General features: G+C 39.6%; 1 protein-coding gene across 4 annotated transcripts in view; it reads right to left on the bottom strand.

The window, feature by feature from the left end:
• The window catches only part of efl1 (elongation factor like GTPase 1), an 82736-nt gene that overhangs the window by 19645 nt on the left and 42866 nt on the right, over positions 1-20225 (bottom strand). For all 4 annotated transcript variants that reach the window (XR_011243037.1, XR_011243088.1, XR_002202439.2 and 1 more), the window contains exons 15-19: positions 9382-9513; positions 8056-8203; positions 2344-2473; positions 2056-2182; positions 1251-1455 (exon numbers count right to left, since the gene is read on the bottom strand). Coding sequence is in view for 1 of the 4 variants with exons in the window: in XM_020080159.2 (XP_019935718.1) it covers positions 1251-1455; positions 2056-2182; positions 2344-2473; positions 8056-8203; positions 9382-9513 (742 nt within the window). In the remaining 3 variants the exon portion in view is untranslated. The remainder of the gene's footprint in view (positions 1-1250; positions 1456-2055; positions 2183-2343; positions 2474-8055; positions 8204-9381; positions 9514-20225) is intronic.

The following is a 20225-nucleotide window of genomic DNA, read 5'->3' as shown; positions in this document are numbered from 1 at the left end:
CATCATGACAGTTGCACTGTTCAATTTTAATGCGGATTGTACTATAATTAAAGTCAACTAAATACATAGTTTTTAATTTTCATGTGTTTAATTATTTATCATGAATTATTATCAGATTTTTATGTTGAGATTTTGTGTTTTATGCATGAATAGTGCTAAATAAATAATGTTTTTCAAATACTTTAAGATTTTTATAAGATATTTTTAATATGACCATATCGGACTGAGACACAGACGGACTGACACACGATGGATGCTGATCTCCGCCATGGTAACATTCACTTCCTGTTTGGCAATTTGTCTTTAAAGTAACATTAGTTTTGTTGCAACAATGCTTCTTACTGAGCAGAATTACAGAGATTTTATTTTGAAAAGTTGTGAATTTGGGTCAATTGGATCAAATTGTATATATAAGCCACACATGTGAGCATCAATAAAGTATTTTCAGTATCATTTATTGACTATAAAATCTTCACTGCAGATAAACCAGGTAGGATGAAAACATTTTTTCTAACTTCACCGTGGCCCTTGGACTGTTTGTACACAATGTCCAGCACACAAACAATAAAAACTGACAGTTTATTATAGAACTGTTTGAGGAGGACTCACTAATGGCAAGGAATAATTCTGATATAGATCCAGAGCATTAACACTGGCCAAGAAAACAGCACATTCCAAACAGGAAGGTTAAGAACCTGCACTGCACTAGTTTCATTAAAAACAGAACAATAGAATCTACATGAAAGACTCATCACAGGACTGTTGTATTTGACTGCATTAGTTTTTGAAATATGTACCTGACACACTGCCAACTGAAATGAAAATCGTAAAAACAAAACTAGTGCCTGTTCTATGTTTAAAGTGAAGCACATCTGTAGTGAAAAACATAAACCTGTTGTATAATATTATAATGAACTGGTGCTGCTATCTTTAATAAAGTCAATACATTTATAGATATCATTACTTTTTTGTCATTATAACAACCAGTCTGACAGAGCTTAATCCTCTTTTCCACACATCTCCTCTCTCCTCCCCATTTTGCTCTGCTCATCGCAACCAGTCAAGGCAGATGGCCGCCCACATTGAGTCTGGTTATGCTGGGGGTTTCTTCTAGTTAATGAGGGAGCTTGTTTTTCCCCACAGTTGCCAAAATTCATTTTGGGAACTGTTGGTTTGGTCTATACTTTTTAAGGTCTCTACATCAATATGTTTAGTGCCTTTAGATAATGTCTGTTATGATTTGGTCAGACCTGCGAGGACCAAAAGCCCAGATATGCTCCACAGTGTTCCTCCACTTCCTCCCCTGCAGTAGGCTTTCCAGCTGGGTCTTGAGTGCAGCTATGGCCTCCAGGGTCCCGAGGCTGACGTCCAGACTCTTCCCCTCCCTCAGGGACATGTTGACCTGCTCCAGAGTTCGGATCAGCTCGGAGTTACTCTCCAACAGACAGGTCACCTCTGACAGGATAAACAACATTACTGACACGGACTCATGGAAATTCTTTCATTAAGATGCAAGACCTGTCGCTTCACTTTTCATCAGTCTTTGTCTCTGGAAATCTGGTCTGACAATTCACATCTAGTATTTAGTGGACACTTTTTTCTAGCTTTTCTATCCAAACATCCCAGAATATAGCCCAGCAGTAGAATCAAACCCATCAGGGCTCAGACACATTTATAGAAGTATGTCATCAGAGGAGATTCATCCCACAGGCATAGGAAAGAAAAAAAAAGACCATGTGATTTGCACCTTTCCTCTGAATCCTCAAAGCCTCAGTAAGCTTCGATTGATTGTCTCACAGTTTAAACCTCAGTAAATCAGCAGGGATAGGGAGGGGTGGGACTGCATTAGAAATGTGTTATAACGAGACAATCTGACAGTGGTAGTATGCTGCATTATTTTGGTTGGTTGGACTCGTCCTGTACCATCTCTCTCTACGATGTCATTTGAAAGATTTATCCACACTTCTTCCTTTTGACGTGGTCGCCTGTCACAACACACGACCTAGTTCGTTGAAGTGGAATGAGATGTAAAAAGTTCATGTGTCCAGGTCTTACCCTGTGGCAGGGGGATTGCCCGGATGCTGACAGTGGCCAGTTTGTTGGGAGTGGTGAGGGTCACCAGACCACTGGGGTCCACATGGAGGTTGTCTGATGATCGACCCTGTGACACCTCTTCTTTTACCTAACAAAGCATACAAACATAATGACACACTTAATTCCCCTAATTATTCCATCACAGTAAAACATGCCAGTCTATCACTTGATCCTGATTTCCAGTCAAGATAGCAGACACAACTTTACTGAACTGGTTGTACGCTGATCGACTATAGTTCAGTGACTCACCTGGTGAATGATGGCTACTTTCTGCTGCCTTCCCATCTCTTCATTCACCATATCCACTTTAGGAGGACGTACCACGGTCTCCCTGAATGGAATGATGGGCTTGGATGCGCTGATTTCAATTTTAGCAAACCTTTAAAAGACAAGTGAAACTCCTGTTACTGATTTGTGACAGTTAATATGGAGCGTGTTCAGAAAGTCCTAATAATCTCCTTTCCTAAGCATTATTCCTTGACCACGATGGAATACCTCTCAAGTTCAAGGAAAGATGTGGAGGAGAAGCCGTAAAGAGCTAGGAAAGGAGAACCACGGTTCTCAGAGACAATCAGACTCCACTTACACTTGGCATTAAAAAAAAAACTGCTTTATTTATAACAGAAAATGTGCAATATACACAGTACTCTGTGCTGTGAACTGATGGTTATAATAACATTTTTTTTAAACAAAATGACACATCCTGAGAAAAGATGTTTTCAGTTCAAACAGAGGAAACAGATTTCATTAAAAATGAAATAAAACAAACAAGACCAAAGTGTTTAAACTAATATAATAATATGAGGAATATATGTGGAGAAAAATTTTTGTGTAATGATATTTTGAACTATAAGTTCATTATGTTTGTGTTTATTGTGGCTCCTAAGTGGACAGATGTAACAGAGAGGAAATCAGGGGCCCAGAAGATGTTGTGAGGATTTACATCAGATCTGGATCGTGTCATGAGAATAAAACAGCTGTTCGGTTTAATTCTATTTACCTGGCTGTGTCCAGGTGCAACTACTGCCTATAATAACACTCATTTAGACTGTTTTCATAGAGCAAGCTGTGCCTGGTGTGGGAGACCAAAGGAAACAGGTGACAAGCTCATATCAGGGAAAAAATGTGCGTTCAGAGCAGTCTGACGGCTGAGCTTCTGTCTCACAAAGATTTGTATCTACATACATGTATCTCTTTATTGAAGACTTTGTCTCATGTTTAAGAATGGACATCCAACACTGTAACATTATCTGACAGAAAGTAAGGAAAGGCCCTTTAAGCAGTAACTCTGCAGGTAACAATCTTCCACTGGTCAAGGCTAAATTTGAAGAAAAGTTAAAGAGAAATTTATAGCAATTACACTAGGATTTGGAGTCATTTGGAGTCTTATAGTTATGGCAAAAAATTATCGGAAATGGTCCACATGAACACCAAAAACACAAAACTTGTCTGTGTAATAAATATTCTCAAAATCGAATGGCTCTGAGATATCCCTTTGACACAAACGGGGTCAGCAAAAAACCTCTTTCGCACAGATAACAAGGAGCAATTACAGATATAGGAGAAAAAAAAAAATTTATATCACAAATTTAAAAAAAGAAGACATTAAAATACTGAAAGCCATAAAGGACCTCGATATATTTTGCCTCTCCTGATTTATGTCCTTGCTTAGTCTCTGCTTTAAATCTGTCCTGGAGGAGTTGCGGCCTGTGAACAACAGGGTTGGATATAATCCATGTGAGACGTCGTACATGTTAATATGAATAATAACACTTTGTTAAGGTGGGCTTCAAATCTCTTTGACACTTTAACTCTGGCACTGTGAACTTGTTAATCCCCTGACAGACACAATGCTCTCAGTCTTGAGGAGTGCCCACATTATTATATCAAGTGTTTTTTAAAACATCGACAAATGCAGAGCTGAAACTACGAGTTATATCAAACTCAAGTAAATTAATTGGCAGCTTTCTGCATAATCACTTTATCATTCAGGTCATTTCTCTAGCACACATGTTACATACCTTAAAGACTGCAGATTTCTTTTTAGATTTCGGGCTTTCTGTGTTTTTATTCACGATGCAGTCAATATTTTAGGGTTTGGACATATGCAGTCATCTCATGCTATTAACTACTGATAATTGCTTTTCTTATGTTGTGCAGGAAAATTGATTTGATTGTTATTGAGAAAATAATCTGCGGCTTAATCAATGAAAAAAACAAACATAGTTGATGACTACTTTGAATGGTGTGCTCTAATAAAACAATTTCAGGATGGCTGGGCAGGGTGACACTTCAACCTGCATGGTTACTTAACCTGCCGGTCAAAGCACTTCTCCAAACATCAAGTGTTTTAATGGAGTTTATGTCCCTGAGTAACGTTCTTCTATTAACCTTAAGAGCGGCTCTGGTAATAAATTATTTAATCAGTGAAACCCCCCTCTCTTCTGCCTGTAAGGTCATAATCAGGGCGAACAAAACACTTGTAGCTTTTGCATGTCAATACTGACATGAGCCATACCAGGATAAATGGACAAACACTATTTTTCAAATAAAATACAAGCCAGTGAGCCAGGTTTGTAATACAACATTTAGAGTTTAAGCTCTAAATTGGAGTTTGGTGTCCAACAAGCAGCTTTCAGAAGACCACATTCTGACAGATTCAATGTTCTGCAGGCAGGTTTTGTGGTAAGCGATTTAATAGCAAAGAAAGTGAAACCTAATTCAGCAGCAGACTGCTCCACAAGAACAAAAGCCTGCTATGACTCACAATATGCTGGTGAGTTTTTCAAACTCCGGGCATTTGGTAATTCCCAGGACATGGAAGTGAAAGAAAAGGAACTGAACATATAAGTCATCATCGCTGCCATCTGACATCAGCACTTCGCAAAACAAAGAAAAACAGTTCCAGCCATCATCAGAGAGGTTAGTGTGACAAATGTGTTCACGTATTTAGTATGGCCCTGAAAGAATGGTATAACAATTAAAATAGAATTGAAAGGCAAAAAATGGTTCCCCGCCATTTAGTTTACAGATGAATCTGGAGCTTTGTCTTGTTGACAAATTCTGTGAAAAAACTAAAACCAACAATGACCTGATATCACTAAGTGTCTACCTTGAACCACATAAGACTGCTGCTGATGTAACTAAATAACCAAATGTATGATTTCCTCCCATCAGATCACTGTTTAACTACAGTGTTCAGATGCTTTTTTTTTTAAACAAGTACACTATTTCTGAGCTGTTTTAACCCCTTGCTTAGTATTTATAGGATTTTTTTGACATCTCAAACATCTCAATTGTTTGTGTGTCGGTATGCCTTGGTGCAGCTTCCTGTGCAGGACAAAACCTCCACACTGATTAGGTCGTCTGTCCAATTGCCTCTCTCCGTCAGCATTATAGGCTTTACTAAACAACACTGTTGCGTCTTGTCTGACCCAGGGTTCACTGGGTCGTTCTTAAAAAAGATGTCTGCGTTTATGTTTGTGGTAAGGGCTGAGACGGCATTAGACACAAAGACAACGATATGTGCTCATCTAATCCAGCTATAGCCAGAAACACAAAACGATGATTCGAATTCAGACAGAAATATGATAAGTTCTTATGAAGGTATATGCAGTGCAGTAAAATGCAGTCACCTTTATTCTATGCAAACACAGGCAAAGACAAGTATGCACAAGGATGTGATTTTACGAAATTCGGAGAACCAATTAGGGTAATACAACCAACACACATCACTTAAACCCCACCCAACTAAACTGCCCTTTTGTCAATAACTGTCATCCTATCGGTTGAGAGAGAGAGAGAGAGCGCGAGAGAGAGATAATCCCCTCAGAGTGGTGTGACGTCATAGTCTTGTGCTCGCTCTGTGGCTGAGCAGTGCTGACCTCATTCTAAGCGTAACACACTGCAGGTCAGGCTGCTTGCCAGCGATGTCATAAGGGGTTCAGACTGCCATCGACCAGCCAACATGACTCTGTGTCACAGAGGTGTTGATTAAACACTGTGGTCAGTTTGGAAACTGGAATCTGTACAATGGTATTAGTCCAGGGGTTCCGAAAGTTTTCCATGCCACGGCCCCCCAAACAGCATTAGCTTCTGGCCGGGGAACCCCCCCCCTTTGCAAACCCACAGACAATGCTACAACATATGTAAAGAAACATCAACTTTATAATGTTTTTTCTTACTTGTATTCACTAATCAATAATTATTACATTTGTTTAGAATAAGAACATCATTAACTAACATGTCTTCAACACTGAATAACAAACTTTTCAACAAACTGTTGACAATAAGAACAGAACAAAAAAAAAATCAAACCTCTCTAAAGTGTGTGTGTGTGTGTGTGTGTGTGTGTGTGTGTGTGTGTGTGTGTGTGGAAGAGACAGACAGATTATTAGTGTGAGGGATGGGCTTGGGGACTCCTACACAGTTTATAATAATGATTAAACAAACAAAAAAAAAAAGATTATATTTTATGATAATGATTAAAAAAAATAGTTAGATTCTATTTCCCTCCAATTTTCTAAGGCCCCCCTAGCGCCCCCTGGCGGCCCCCACTTTGAAAAACACTGTATTAGACTACATTATATATATGTTTTTCATGGTTGTTTCTCATCTATTCATAAAAAGAGGTCAGGGGTCAGTAAAATTCACACCAACACAAAATATAACACTACCAGATATGCAATATAGGGCAGACTTGACACAAATAAGTATACTGTATACACGGAATTCAGCCTGAGCCTACATAACCAAATATACGCTCACCGGTCACTTTATTAGGTACACCTTGCTAGTACCGGGTTGGACCCCCTTTTGCCTTCAGAACTGCTTTAATTCTTCGTAGCATAGATTCAACAAGGTGTTGGAAACATTCCTCAGAGATTTAGGTCCATGTTGACATGATAGCATCATGCAGTTGCTGCAGATTTGTCGGCTGCACATCCAGTACAATGACCTCATTGTCATGTAACAAGAAACCAGTTTGAGATGATGTGAGCTTTGTGACATGGTGCATTATCCTGCTGGAGGTGGCCATCAGAGGATGGGTACACTGTGGTCATAAAGGGATGGACATGGTCAGCAACAATACTTGCAGCTGAAATCGAGACTCATCAGACCAGGCAACATTTTTATAATCTTCTATTGTCCAATTTTGGTGAGCCTGTGTGAATTGTAGCCTCAGTTTCCTGTTAGCTGACAGGAGTGGCACCCGGTTTGGTCTTCTGCTGCTGTAGCCCATCTGCTTCAATGTTTGACGTGTTGTGCTTTCAGAGATGGTATTCTGCATACCTTGGTTGTAACGAGTGGTTATTTGAGTTACTGTTGCCTTTCTATCATCTCGAACCACTCTGCCCATTCTCCTCTGACCTCTGACATCAACAAGTCATTTTCGCCCACACAACTGCTGCTCACTGGATATTTTCTCTTTTTCAGGCCATTCTCTGTAAACCCTAGAGATGGTTGTTCGTGAGAATCCCAGTAGATCAGCACTTTTTGAAATACTCAGACCAGCCCGTCTGGCACCAACAACCATGCCGCATTCAAAGTCACTTAAATCCCCTTTCTTGAACTTCAGCAAGTCGTCTTCACCATGTCTAGATGACTAAATGCATTGAGTTGCTGCCATGTGATTGGCTGATCAGCTATTTGTGTTAACAAGCAATTATGCAGGTGTGCCTAATAAAGTGGCCAGTGAGTGTTTGTACCCAGTCACAACACAGGAGCCCAGCAAAGAGACAAACACAGAGACAGTCAAACGTAGAAGAAAACACAAATAGGGAAGTATAATAGTCTGTTGTAGGGAAAGCAGACAGCATGTTAAGGGCACTATTAATACTGATGCACTTGGTAAGACCTTCTGTAAAATGAGCTGGGAAGCACTTTACCTCTTGATGAGGTGGGAGAAGAAGCATATATATATATGATAGATATTATGAGATGTCACACACACAGACTAACCGTTCTCGGAGGTCATCCAGACAGCGTTGGAGATGGACCTCACCAGCAGTGACCAGAACATGCTCTCCTGTTTCCTGGATCAGTACCTCAGCACAGGGATCCGCCTGGTTCAACAAACGCATTCCACGTACTAGCTTTGGCATCTCACCTAACATACAAATAAAGAAGATGGAAACCCATTCAGTGCCTTTTCTGCTGTATTTACAGTCCATAACATACAACTTTTCTTAAATTTTGGCATGGCATATTGCAGTCTACTGTTGAATTTGGTTAAACTTATAATTTTTCTATATGCTATAGCTATATAAATACTGTCTAATTACAGCCCATTACCATTTGCTATGACACACTCTTCATCATCTTCCAGATATTCCTACACTTTGATGGAATTCACACACCACGGGTCTAGATATAAGTTCTGATGAGAGAACCCAGCTCAGAGACAGGGGTTTCCAAACTCTTTCTAATTGAAACTGGTCTATTCTTCAGCAGCAAATTTAGTTTTACCTGTACTAAGGAAGTCTTTCTGTTTGTAAGTTAGGAGGATTATGCAACAACTACTGGACAGATTACCACAAAAATTGGTGATAGGACAGTATATGTTAGGGAAGAACCCATAACATTTAGGCACTTATCCGGATCAGGGGTGAATCCAGAATCAATTCATAGATCTTGAAAAAAAAAACAGGCATGTTTAGGGGACTGATATTTGATTTTGTGCAGATCCAAATAAAAATCCAGTGACTTAAAAAGCGTTTTTCATTTAATGACTGGTTTAGAAGTTTAAGCAGGTTGTCCACAAACCAGAGGGTAACCAAAATTGTACTGCGTATCAAGTATCAAGACTAGAAAAATCCTACATATGTAAATAAATACCATTTACCATAAATTAAGTGTTGGGCGGAGGTGTGCGCGCTACTGATTACCATTCTAGTTTTATGCTTAAATCATTGCTCTCTAGGCTTATTGGATAAAGGCTACCAGTCATCATCACAGCAATCAATGGACTGGGTTGACAGTCAGACACAGAGCTGCTGCCTAGGGACAAAAAGGGGGACATCTAAGTTGATGTATGATGCCTCTGATTACCTGTGACCAGAGTATGTGCCCATGTACAATGACAAAAAAATAGAAAAATTATATATACTATATAAAGCAATTAAATCTGAGCATGCTAAATGTTGAAACCTTACTGTACCACAGGAGACAAAAGTATGTCGTTTTTTTATTTTTATTAAACCTGATGTGTAAAATAACTCAAATCGGTATGTCTGTAAAAAAGGTAAACATTATGAAGTAGGCATGTGTGTGCCGTCCAACACCTACTTGGATGTTTGGGTTCTATTGCTACCCGTACGATGGGCGTGGCCTCAAAGTTGAGTGGGGTGAAGGGTGGGCAGGCGGGGGAGGTTGACAGGGTGGCTGACTTCAAGACCCACTCCTGCAGACCTCCAACACCTGGAGACACATAGGAGAACAACATCAGAGTTTCCGTTGCTTCAGTGGCCTGCAGAGTGCCTACACTTCAACAAGCATCCCTGATGAGGTTAGTACTTTGATTTATTTCATTTGTAATAGATAATGAACAATATCGAACAAAAATGTTATCATTCGATGAGATGTACTAGTGGTAGCTTGAGGATACACATACCTCATCAGCACAAAGTTAGACAAATGTTGCACGAAAAGGAAATGTGTGTGTACAAATCATGGACAAATGTAACTTGGTAAGGTATCTCCATATAATTAACTTTTGAAGCTGATTGGTTGTGGAGGTGGGAGGTGGGTAGGACACACACATTTAGAGGAAGGTCAGTGTTGGGTCTGTCTGCCTGTTATGTGAATGTGCACAGCGAGGATCTAGTAGTTTTATGCTGAATCCTGTGTGCCTGCCCATGAGGACGCTATAGACTTCATGGATTTTTTAACAGCCCACAAACACAGGCAGGATTCCTACTGCAGCTGGGTAAAAGCCATGCTCATTGTCAAGGACCCTACTAAGATTTTCTGTGTGGGTAAGGTCTGCTTTTAAAAAAGAAATCAAAATATAACAGCAAGAGCAGGCAGATCTTTCTGAAACACCCTGAGATTTAGTTGGAATAGAATGAGAGGCACCCTGCTCCACACTGTTGAAGATCAGCTCTTTTCACATCTCATGCTAAAACCGAATGTAGTAGGAACACTGCTGAAATAGTTTATTGACATATTAGTGTGTTCCTGCTGATTTTTCATATCTTTGTACATGGAGATTAAAGCATGTACATTCACCAGTGTTTTAATCTTGTTTCTCTCATACGGTCTCATAACATTTCTTTTTGATGCATTTGGAAATTATGATTTGGCTTCCTGGATGTACTGTGTGTACACAAGTACACATCCAATCACACAAAGTGTACACAAACCCATTAAAATATATTTCATAGTGATATGAAAAGGTTAATGTTCTCCAGGTAGAAGCATGAGAACCATATACACTACTAATGGCACTTGTACAAAACTCTAATTGCTGTTGGAGAACTGACTCTTCTACTGACCAGGGCCTTGCATGTACTCAAGTAATTTGGAGGAGTGTAGTACATGAGGTCAGAAAGGAAAGAATATTGTTCCTTCAGTCACAGGGGATAATGATGTTCGTGCCACTCTGCAGATCAAATGACATCATTATTGTGGGAGGCTAATATTGTTACACTCTTTGTGCTCTGCAATTCATTAAAAGTCAGGGCATGGGAGGAATGAATAAATAGAGAGACTTCATAAAAAGCACAGCAAGCACAAGAGGACCAAATGTATGGAAAATGAGAAAATTGAATAAAAGCACGCAGAGTTAATCAGTTAATTACATTAAATGTGCATATATTAAGACATACCTAGCGTTTTAAGAAAAAGAAAAAGAAGTACATCCAAAAGTCAATTTACAGGCATATCTGGCATCACCAGACAGTGTCTTCATTGCTCGTCCAGTGGACTCACAACCAGAAACTGACAGTAATTCTCAACAGCCCCCTGTGAAGTGTATTTGCTATCTGTAAACCCACATACCAGCGCTGGGAAGAATATCGACAAACTGCAGTTTCCTACTTCCAAGCAGTATTTTAATCTTGTTCCCTTTCCACTGCCGGCGTCCATATAGGTGAACTAGGCGATTGCATAGAGCGGCACTTTGGCAATGGCGAAGAAATGTGAATAACTGAGCGTGGGAATATACATATGTGTGTCCTCCACATACACGCGGAGCGAGATGCAGAAATGACAAAAAATGAAATACATGATTGTAAGTTCATCATCCCAACAACAACCATCCCAATACAAATGGAACCAAGTGGTGTATTAGGGAGATTTGAACTGGTATTTACTTTGAGGAGCTGAAATTTATTTGGAAAATATTTCAATATATTTTATGTGCTGCCATGATTCATGATATGGATCCGCAAAATGCCTGCATATTGCTTCATGCATACTTTAATACTGTTGGCACTTTGAGAACACTAGCGTTGTATTAGCATTTTGTGCGAATGGCATATTGCAGCTTGTGTGTTGTTGCTCGTGGTACGTTGCAAAAAGAGGGGCAGCAAAATTATTTTTCGCCTAGAGCGGCAGAAGTACACATGCCAGTCCTGTCCCTCCCACAATACACACATCCTGGTTGCTATACCATGACTACTTTCTTAGGGGAAGATGAGAAGTGAAGGTGGGCTCATCTGGTAACCAGTATCTGACAGTGGAGAGAATAAGTGAAAACAGTACGATATCAGGATCCAGTCACATTTTCATCATCAGTGTGTAAAAAAAAAAAAGAATACTGTGTAACAGAGACCAGAAATTTTGAGAAAAAGGGGCATTATTAAATAAAAACACCTTGCATGACACTTAAAAGGAAACACTCTTTCTTGGCTGACTTGAATCCAAAAATAAGCCATATAAGCCATTACCCTAGACATCATCAGTGAAACAATGATGGCACACCGCACTATATCTGCTTAAGAAATCACAAATAAGCTCAAATCTAGACAATGTAATTCACAAAATGTCATAATAATAAATATACTATATATTATACTATCGGTCAAAGCAGACAACAAATAGAAATGTTGGTGTGTCCCAATAACGAAAGATGATAGACTAATGAAGAAGACATTTACACAGCATTTGTTATCCTGTCACTGATACATTAGAGAGCTATTAAAAATTTGAAAAGCATGCAGTTGTCCTGGACTGTAAGAAGGGGATGCTTTGGTTTGAGGCCATGCCATGAAAGTGCATGTGTTGTGACCTCAGGTTTTCCTGGTTCAGCCTGGTTTACAGTTCTGCTTAGGATCAAAGCAGAATCTGCTGTGCACTGCAGCCTAACTAAGCAAGAGGTCTACGCTGTGTGAGCATTTATACTTACACAGCCAAAACCAAGCAGCTGGTGGGTACGCTAAGCCACAGCGAGTGTACATCAAACAATTGCAACTGAAACAGAGAGGATGATGTTGGAGTTGGAGCGAACATCTGTGATTCAGAAGAGTGAAGACGTCTCATGAAAAGAAATTATACTGTTGTGTGCTTCTCCAGCCACTGAGACATGGACGGGACATTCTACAGATTGGACCAATCACTGCTGTTGTGGTCTGCATCAGTGAGCTGTATGTGCATGTACCTTAGGCGTTGATTCATGTGATTAAAATATGAGAAGCACAATGGGCCTTATGCACAAACAGATTTTTTCTCAAGAGTGGGAGTGGTTGGTTTAACATTAAGCATGAAACATACTGTACAGGATACAGGATACAACATATTATATACTTGTACATCCAAATGTGTACCTAGTACATAAGTAAAAGCAACCACTTTGCAATCAGTCCTGATTGACCAAAGTGGAGGAAAGTCCCAACTGCTTGAATGTACACACACAAGCACACACTCACTGTGCATACACCCCAGGGACCAAGCCTGGTTATACTGCAGAACTCAGAATGACTCAAGCCTGAAGACATTTCCTCCAACCACAAGTACAGTTGGCTGTAACTCTGGTTATATAAAGATATTTTTTCCCATCCTCTTTATGCCCCCACTTCCTCCCTCAGCCTCCATTAAACCTGCTCTCAAAACACACAAACGAATGAGAGAGGGACAAGGTGAAAATGGAGAGGAGGTATAAAGAGAGCTTTAACTAGAAGGGAAGCAGATAGACACACATGGACATGTGAAAGACTTGCATGTATCTCATTGGACTTATGTACTGTAAAAGTTGTCCTGCTAAGAGACCCTCTAACAATCCACGCGTTAAGCATCACTGGATCATTTTTTTTGTTTTGCTCCATGGGATCCTCTAAGAACACTGATGTCATATTTCAAAGGAATGGAGTGGTGAGTGGGCAGAGATTTTGTACTGCTTGATATCTTATCTCAGACTTAACCTGCTCTGGGGCTGGTTGGCTGTTGAGCATAAGTTACTATGGTGATTCACTCTGATGTGAGTTGAAAGAGCTTCGTAGGACCAGAAACCCTAACTTAGCATGAAGTTACCCCGATAAACGCAAATCCTGTTTCGTAGCGGAGACCCCTGCTCTTAGTAATGCTGCTATAGGACTAGATTGTTGGGGGACACACTATACATGGAGCTTCTCTCTTCTCTGCTTCCTCTTTATCACATTAGCGTCTCATCAATACATGTTACTGACTTGACATCGTCCCTGGAATCCTTGTGCTTTATTGTTTGCAGATCAATGATCGCTGCTGCAGCTGCATCACGGATCATGATGGTGGATCTCAGATTATGACGGTGGATCATGAATCAGAGATTGTGATGGTGGATTGTGATGGAGGCTGATTGTGAACATTAGTGGATGATTGTGATCGTGGTAGCAGCTAATCCTGGACTATGATGACAACAAGACTGCTAGATATACAATATACCTACTCACATGTTCAATACCTACTGGGGATTAACTGTTCCGTTTCCATTGCCACTGCTGCCCCCTTCAACTCTATCAGGCATTTTCTTATGTATAAATACTTTTAACATTTACACAACTTTCCTTTATGTTAAAAACTGTTTCTTCTAATCAATGTTGAGGCCATGCCATGAAAGTGCATGTGTTGTGACCTCAGGTTTTCCTGGTTCAGCCTGGTTTACAGTTCTGCTTAGGATCAAAGCAGAATCTGCTGTGCACTGCAGCCTAACTAAGCAAGAGGTCTACGCTGTGTGAGCATTTATACTTACACAGCCAAAACCAAGCAGCTGGTGGGTACGCTAAGCCACAGCGAGTGTACATCAAACAACTGCAACTGAAACAGAGAGGATGATGTTGGAGTTGGAGCGAACATCTGTTATTCAGACGAGTGAAGACATCTCATGACAAGAAATGATACTGTTGTGTGCTTCTCCAGCCACTGAGACATGGACGGGACATTCTACAGATTGGACCAATCACTGCTGTTGTGGTCTGCATCAGTGAGCTGTATGTGCATGTACCTTAGGCGTTGATTCACTGAAGAAATATGAGAAGCACAATAGGCCTTATGCACAAACAGATTTTTTCTCAAGAGTGGGAGTGGTTGGTTTAACATTAAGCATGAAACATACTGTACAGGATACAGGATACAATATACAACATATTATATGCTTGTACGTCAATGTTGGTACTTTGACCTCTGACCACTGAAATGTAACCTGTTGTGCCAGATGTCATGAAATTCCTTGTGGGCAGTCCTGATATATCACATTCAAAGGAACGTGAGGTTGGGTTACCTTCACCTTTAACCCCCAGGTACAAAAATTGAATTGGTTCATCTTTGAGTCCAAGTGACCATTGTTTACACTGTTACCCCTCTTAAGCAACATATTAAGAAAAGCACCTACCAATCTCTTTGAAAATGCTATCAGCTTTCAGTCATGATTCAGAGAATATCATACTAAAGAAACAACAAAACAACACAGGATTTATACAATGGACTTGTCTCTATACTCCATACAGATCCATGTTGGATCTTAGTGCTGCATTTACCACCATAAACCACAAGATTCTGTTCCAGAGACTGGAACAACACATATGTTTGCATGTAATGCAGATGATACCCAGATGTACTTATCTAGGAAGCCAGGTGAATCTAACCATTTAGAAAAACTTCTACCTGACCATATAGGTATCTATCATTGCATTAGCTTGGCCCCCAGCTCTACTGTTAGGAACCTTGGAGTTATGTATGACCAGAACAATTGTGTGTGGGAGGGCCTTTGTCCACTTGTGCAATATTGTGAAAATCAGAAACATCTTGTCTCAAGGATGCTAAGAAACTACTCCTTGAATTTATTACATTGACAAAAGAAATCATGTTTTGCATTGGGTCCCTGTAAAATTCAAAACAGCTTAAAAAAATCCTTGGTCATGGTCAGACACCATTTATTTTAAAGAGAGCATGGTACCTGATTGCCCCTCTAGAACACTTAATTTTGGTTCCATTAGTCTCCAATAGCCTCCTCACCTGTGGAGCCAAACACTCCATCTTAAGAGTAGGCTTAATATGTTCATCTTTGATAAAGCTTATAGTTAAAACTTCATAGGGCTTGCTTCCAGCCATTATGTCTTCAGCTGTACACATTCATATCCTATGGATGCATGTTACTACCTTCTTCTCTCAACTGTGCTTTCAGGTCATTCTCCTCTCACTCCCTGACACCTTCTGCTTCTGGAGCTGCCAAGACTGGATCAGTGACTGGAGCACCTACTGCCCCTTGAGCCTGCATAACACCTTCGGCTACAATTATAACTAGTCTTGGTATTAGTCTTGTTAGCCCAACATCTTTATGTGGAGCTTGCATTATTCTATCTTCTCTTTCCTCCTGAAGTGAACATTTCTCAAGACATGTTTTTCCACTGTTGCATCATTCAACTGCCTGCAACATGCTGGTTTGAACAGTTTTTTTCAGTTTTGTATTTATTTATTTATATATTTTTGGATCAGTACAAAATTAGACACATGTAAGCAATGTTTATCAGCTTTGTAATAGCACTGTGCAATTGTGTTACTTTCCAGGACATTACATTGTATGTCATGTGGGACGTTGATGCAAAAAAGCAACTGATTCTCTCACTGACACTGATGTCTAAGATGTTTAGACTTTATCCCTAAGAAAAACAAACACAAGAAGTATTGACAGTTGGCAGTCTTAGTGATCATGTTGATCTGATTATTCCTTGACAGAGATTCAGTAAGTGGGGCTGATTTTATGCCTCATACATTGATATAACAGAGGAAGTCTGATTGTCATTCACAGGAAGCATGTAGAGCCAAATGTATGGCAAGAATTAGGCTGGAAAAAAGTGCTGTAGTGGTGGAAACAGAGCAGATTGAAAAGCAATGAATACAATGTGGAGCTGGAAATTGTTAAATGTTCTTTTTTGGATGGTGTTTTATTAGGTACAAGGCCAGAGCCCTGGAAATCTGCTCCCTTTTAATGTCCGATGGAATTTCCCTTGCTCTGGAAAGTCCCACTTACATCTGACAGTTTTGGGAGTGTGTGTGTGTGTATACTCAATTTTCTTACCTCTTTAGGATCTTTTCCAACATAAATACTGAGGACCAAAGCCCGATTCGAATGAGTCAAAACAATATGGTCCTGGTTAGGGGTAAAATGTGAATTGTGGTTAGGTTAAGGTTAGAGCTCGGCATGAATTGGTCTGGGTCCAGGATAGGGATAAGTGGTCAGGATGAGCATAATGAATGAGAGTCAACACAATGTCCTAAAAAGGATAATTGCTTAAACACGTGTGTGTGTGTGTGTGTGTGTGTGTGTGTGTGTGTGTGTGAGAGTGAGTCCGCACATGTAAAATTTCCCAAAGCCATTACTGCTGCGTAGATGACCATTATAGACATTTCATTGAGAAGAAACACTGATTACATCTACTTCTGTACCATCTGTATGTGGAAAACAATCTTTTCAACCATTCATCTCATCTGCCTCACACTTGGTATGTCTATTGTTAATTTCCCTAAGAAGTGTAGTGCCAAATTTGGGGCAATTTAGATGCACAAAACATTTAATATTAATACAAATTTAATAAACAGACGAGCAGCAGTGGTCACCAACCTTTTCAAGCCCAAGATCACTTTTTAATTTGTGATCGACAGGTTGGTGACCACTGGCATAGGGTGTGTGGCAGGCATTTTCTACCAGAGGAAAAGATCGAAACTCAGATTGTACTTCATTGTCTTAGAAAAGCTTGCCAGTGTTAACCATGCTATTTACAGACACTAAAAAACTAGAGAGAACTCTATATACTAAATATAAATGCTCAATACTATTTACAATACATCCAAAACCAGTGAAAAAAATATTGAATTCACAAGAAAACACTGTGTGGAGATTAAGTTGGACACAAGAGTAATAGTATAGTGTTGACAGGAAGTGAACTGACAGGGCAGTGCAGAGACCGGAAGTACCTCACACTACATTTTGATGATTTTATTATTTTTATTTTACCTTTCATAAAAAATATTGACTGTAAAATCTTCATGGCAGATAAACCAGGTAGGATGAACACAAAGTTTTAAAGTTAAAGCCTAACATTTAGCTGGAGTTTGATTTGATCGAATTGTGCCGCTTCATCATCTTCACACAGGCTGGCCCCACCCCCACTCACTCACACACCGACACAAGGACGAGGCGGGAAATGTCGACCAGTTGTGACAAAAAGTGTGAATATAGGTTTTCTGTGATGGACCACTATAAACGATGGGTTGTACCATGCCAGCGTCTTTGAATATTCTGGGTTTTGAAATTCCAACATTTGGAACAGAAAAGAGAAGAACACTAAAGAACATGTTGGACTTGACTTCACATAAAAATACAGATACAACAAAAATAATCTGTTCCACGGATCTTCATCAACTAACAGCTCAGGAAAGTAAACAGAAAGAGAAGTGCCTTTGCTGCTTCAATAACAACAGTGTTCCTATATACAATATGTATAGGGCAGTCACTCTCTATGGTCAAGTCACTCACTCACTCACTCACTCACTCACTCAGGCATACACCAGCCAGCAGCTCCAGGAAAACTCCAAAGGGAATAAACAATCCACCAGATGATTTCCTCCGGACTCCAACTTTAGAGACTAGGCGTCGTCTCCCGAGCGGCAACAACGCACTTTTGTAAAGGTAAAACAGACGAACCTCTCCGACCTCCACACTCTGAAGCTACTGGTCACTGCTGTGTGTTTGTTTAGATTACGCAAGGTTGTGGTCCTGGGGTTGTGAATGGATTGGAGGGTGAATAGACTTGTATTAGACAGACATGCAACAGGCCTCAGCTGCTCCGGCAGCATAGGAGGTTGGGCAGGGAGACGTGAAGCAGTTCCGTCTTCGCATATCAGTGGATAGAAACCATGGATGTCTAGACAGCAATTTCGGGTTTTGGTTTCAGAATTGTTACAGCCCTCATGATTGTGTTATAATATTATCACTATAACAGTGGTTTAAAATGGTTTCACAATAATGACAATAGTGTCATTTATGAATTTAAGAAAAAAAGGAAAAACTGACAAAGAATAAAACACTATAATCAATTCTACTGACCCGTCGACCCAACTATCATACATATGCTCCTCCCATCCTTCCCATTGGATTAAGGGCCTAAACTTAAAGCACAGTGGATCCGACTCTTTAACTAAATTCTAGAACATATATGCTCTCCTGTCTGTTATCATAAATACTTGATATGTTACGCTAAGTTACAAAGCTAAAAGGCAAATATGTCCATCTAGCCAAAACTAAGGCAGATTAATACAACAGTTCCGGAAGTCTAACTTGATTTTGTGTATCAGCGGTTTAAGAGAAGTGCTGATTAAATGTATGGGTATTTTAGATGCTCTTATTTGTGGTGCTGTTGAATTGTTTTGCATTATATAGAGAGATGATTAAAATAGTTTATATTTCCCCATTTATATTAATGAGCACAGTTGTCACTCGCCAGCTAACTTTGAATTACTCCAATTTGGAATGGAATTGGGTCCTAGACCACTTAGCAGACTTCTAACCCTGAAGAGGTAGAACCATTCTGTGTTTGGCACAGAATTGTGTAGAGGCCACAATACAGCTTAATGTGTTAAACAAAAAAAGCTTATTTGACCATAAGCTTTGCTAAGATCATTTGCTAATGTCCACAATGTGCAAAATAGTATATTGAAGAGAACTTGTTCAGTTTTAACTTTTGACTAACAAAACAAACTAAACTTAAACATTTACGGGGGTTACACATTTCTATCATAAATTAGAAAGATTGGTTGGCTGCCGCAAACATTTCCCCACAAAGGGTAAGGCTTAGTGGACACTGGCTATTCCTCAATAACTCGCCCACTCAATTTATTCAACCATCATAAATCTTATTACATAACTTCAGTCTCTGATCTGCATGGAACATTTGTCAGAAAGTATCAACTTTTCAAGTAATACCAGCTTAATTAGTACTACCTGAGATGTCTCAGTACATCAAAAATGACCAAAAAAAGGTTTTATCACATTATTCAGGAAACACACTGTTTATTGCTTTAGATGGAGAGATGACAAGGCCTGCTAGAAAACTTCCTGTTTTTCTTTATGAAAGAAACTGTACATGGAGCCAATGCAATTCTCTCAATGCTATTAAAATTCCTGTATTTTCCACTCCAGCTCAACTATAACATCTCTTGCTATAATACTAAAGGGAATCAGAGCTCTGGCTATTTTAAGACTAAGTAAAAAAGATCTACTCCACAGAGATCTTGGCCTTCTCTCATTTTACAGCCAGACTACACATTTCTTTTCAGATCTGGCAAGACAGTCGTAGGACTCACAAAATGTATTCTTAAAAGAGGAGGCTGAAATGTCAGGATAACTGCTAGCTTCATATCCAAGTAAAACTCTATATATGTAATAGTGCTGAAATAAAATTCAAAGGGGTTGTTTGATCAGGAAAACATATTTCCTCCTGCCCATATACAGAGCAGCTTTTTATTGTTGGAGAACATTAAAGGGAAATTTCACGCCAAAATGAGGATCACTCATTATCACTCATTATCTTGGAGTTTCAGGGTAAACAGTGTTGCAAACAAATCCAATATAATTGTAGTCAATGCTGACCACTTCTTCAAATGTAAAAAAACAACAGAAAAAAAACTTTCCCATGGTGTCATCCAAGTGTCCATAAGCC

This window comes from Paralichthys olivaceus, chromosome 1 (assembly GCF_024713975.1).
Source record: "Paralichthys olivaceus isolate ysfri-2021 chromosome 1, ASM2471397v2, whole genome shotgun sequence".
NCBI lineage: Eukaryota > Metazoa > Chordata > Actinopteri > Pleuronectiformes > Paralichthyidae > Paralichthys > Paralichthys olivaceus.
The sequence above is the reverse complement of the archived record's forward strand: the minus strand, read 5'-3'. Positions and strand labels throughout refer to the sequence as shown.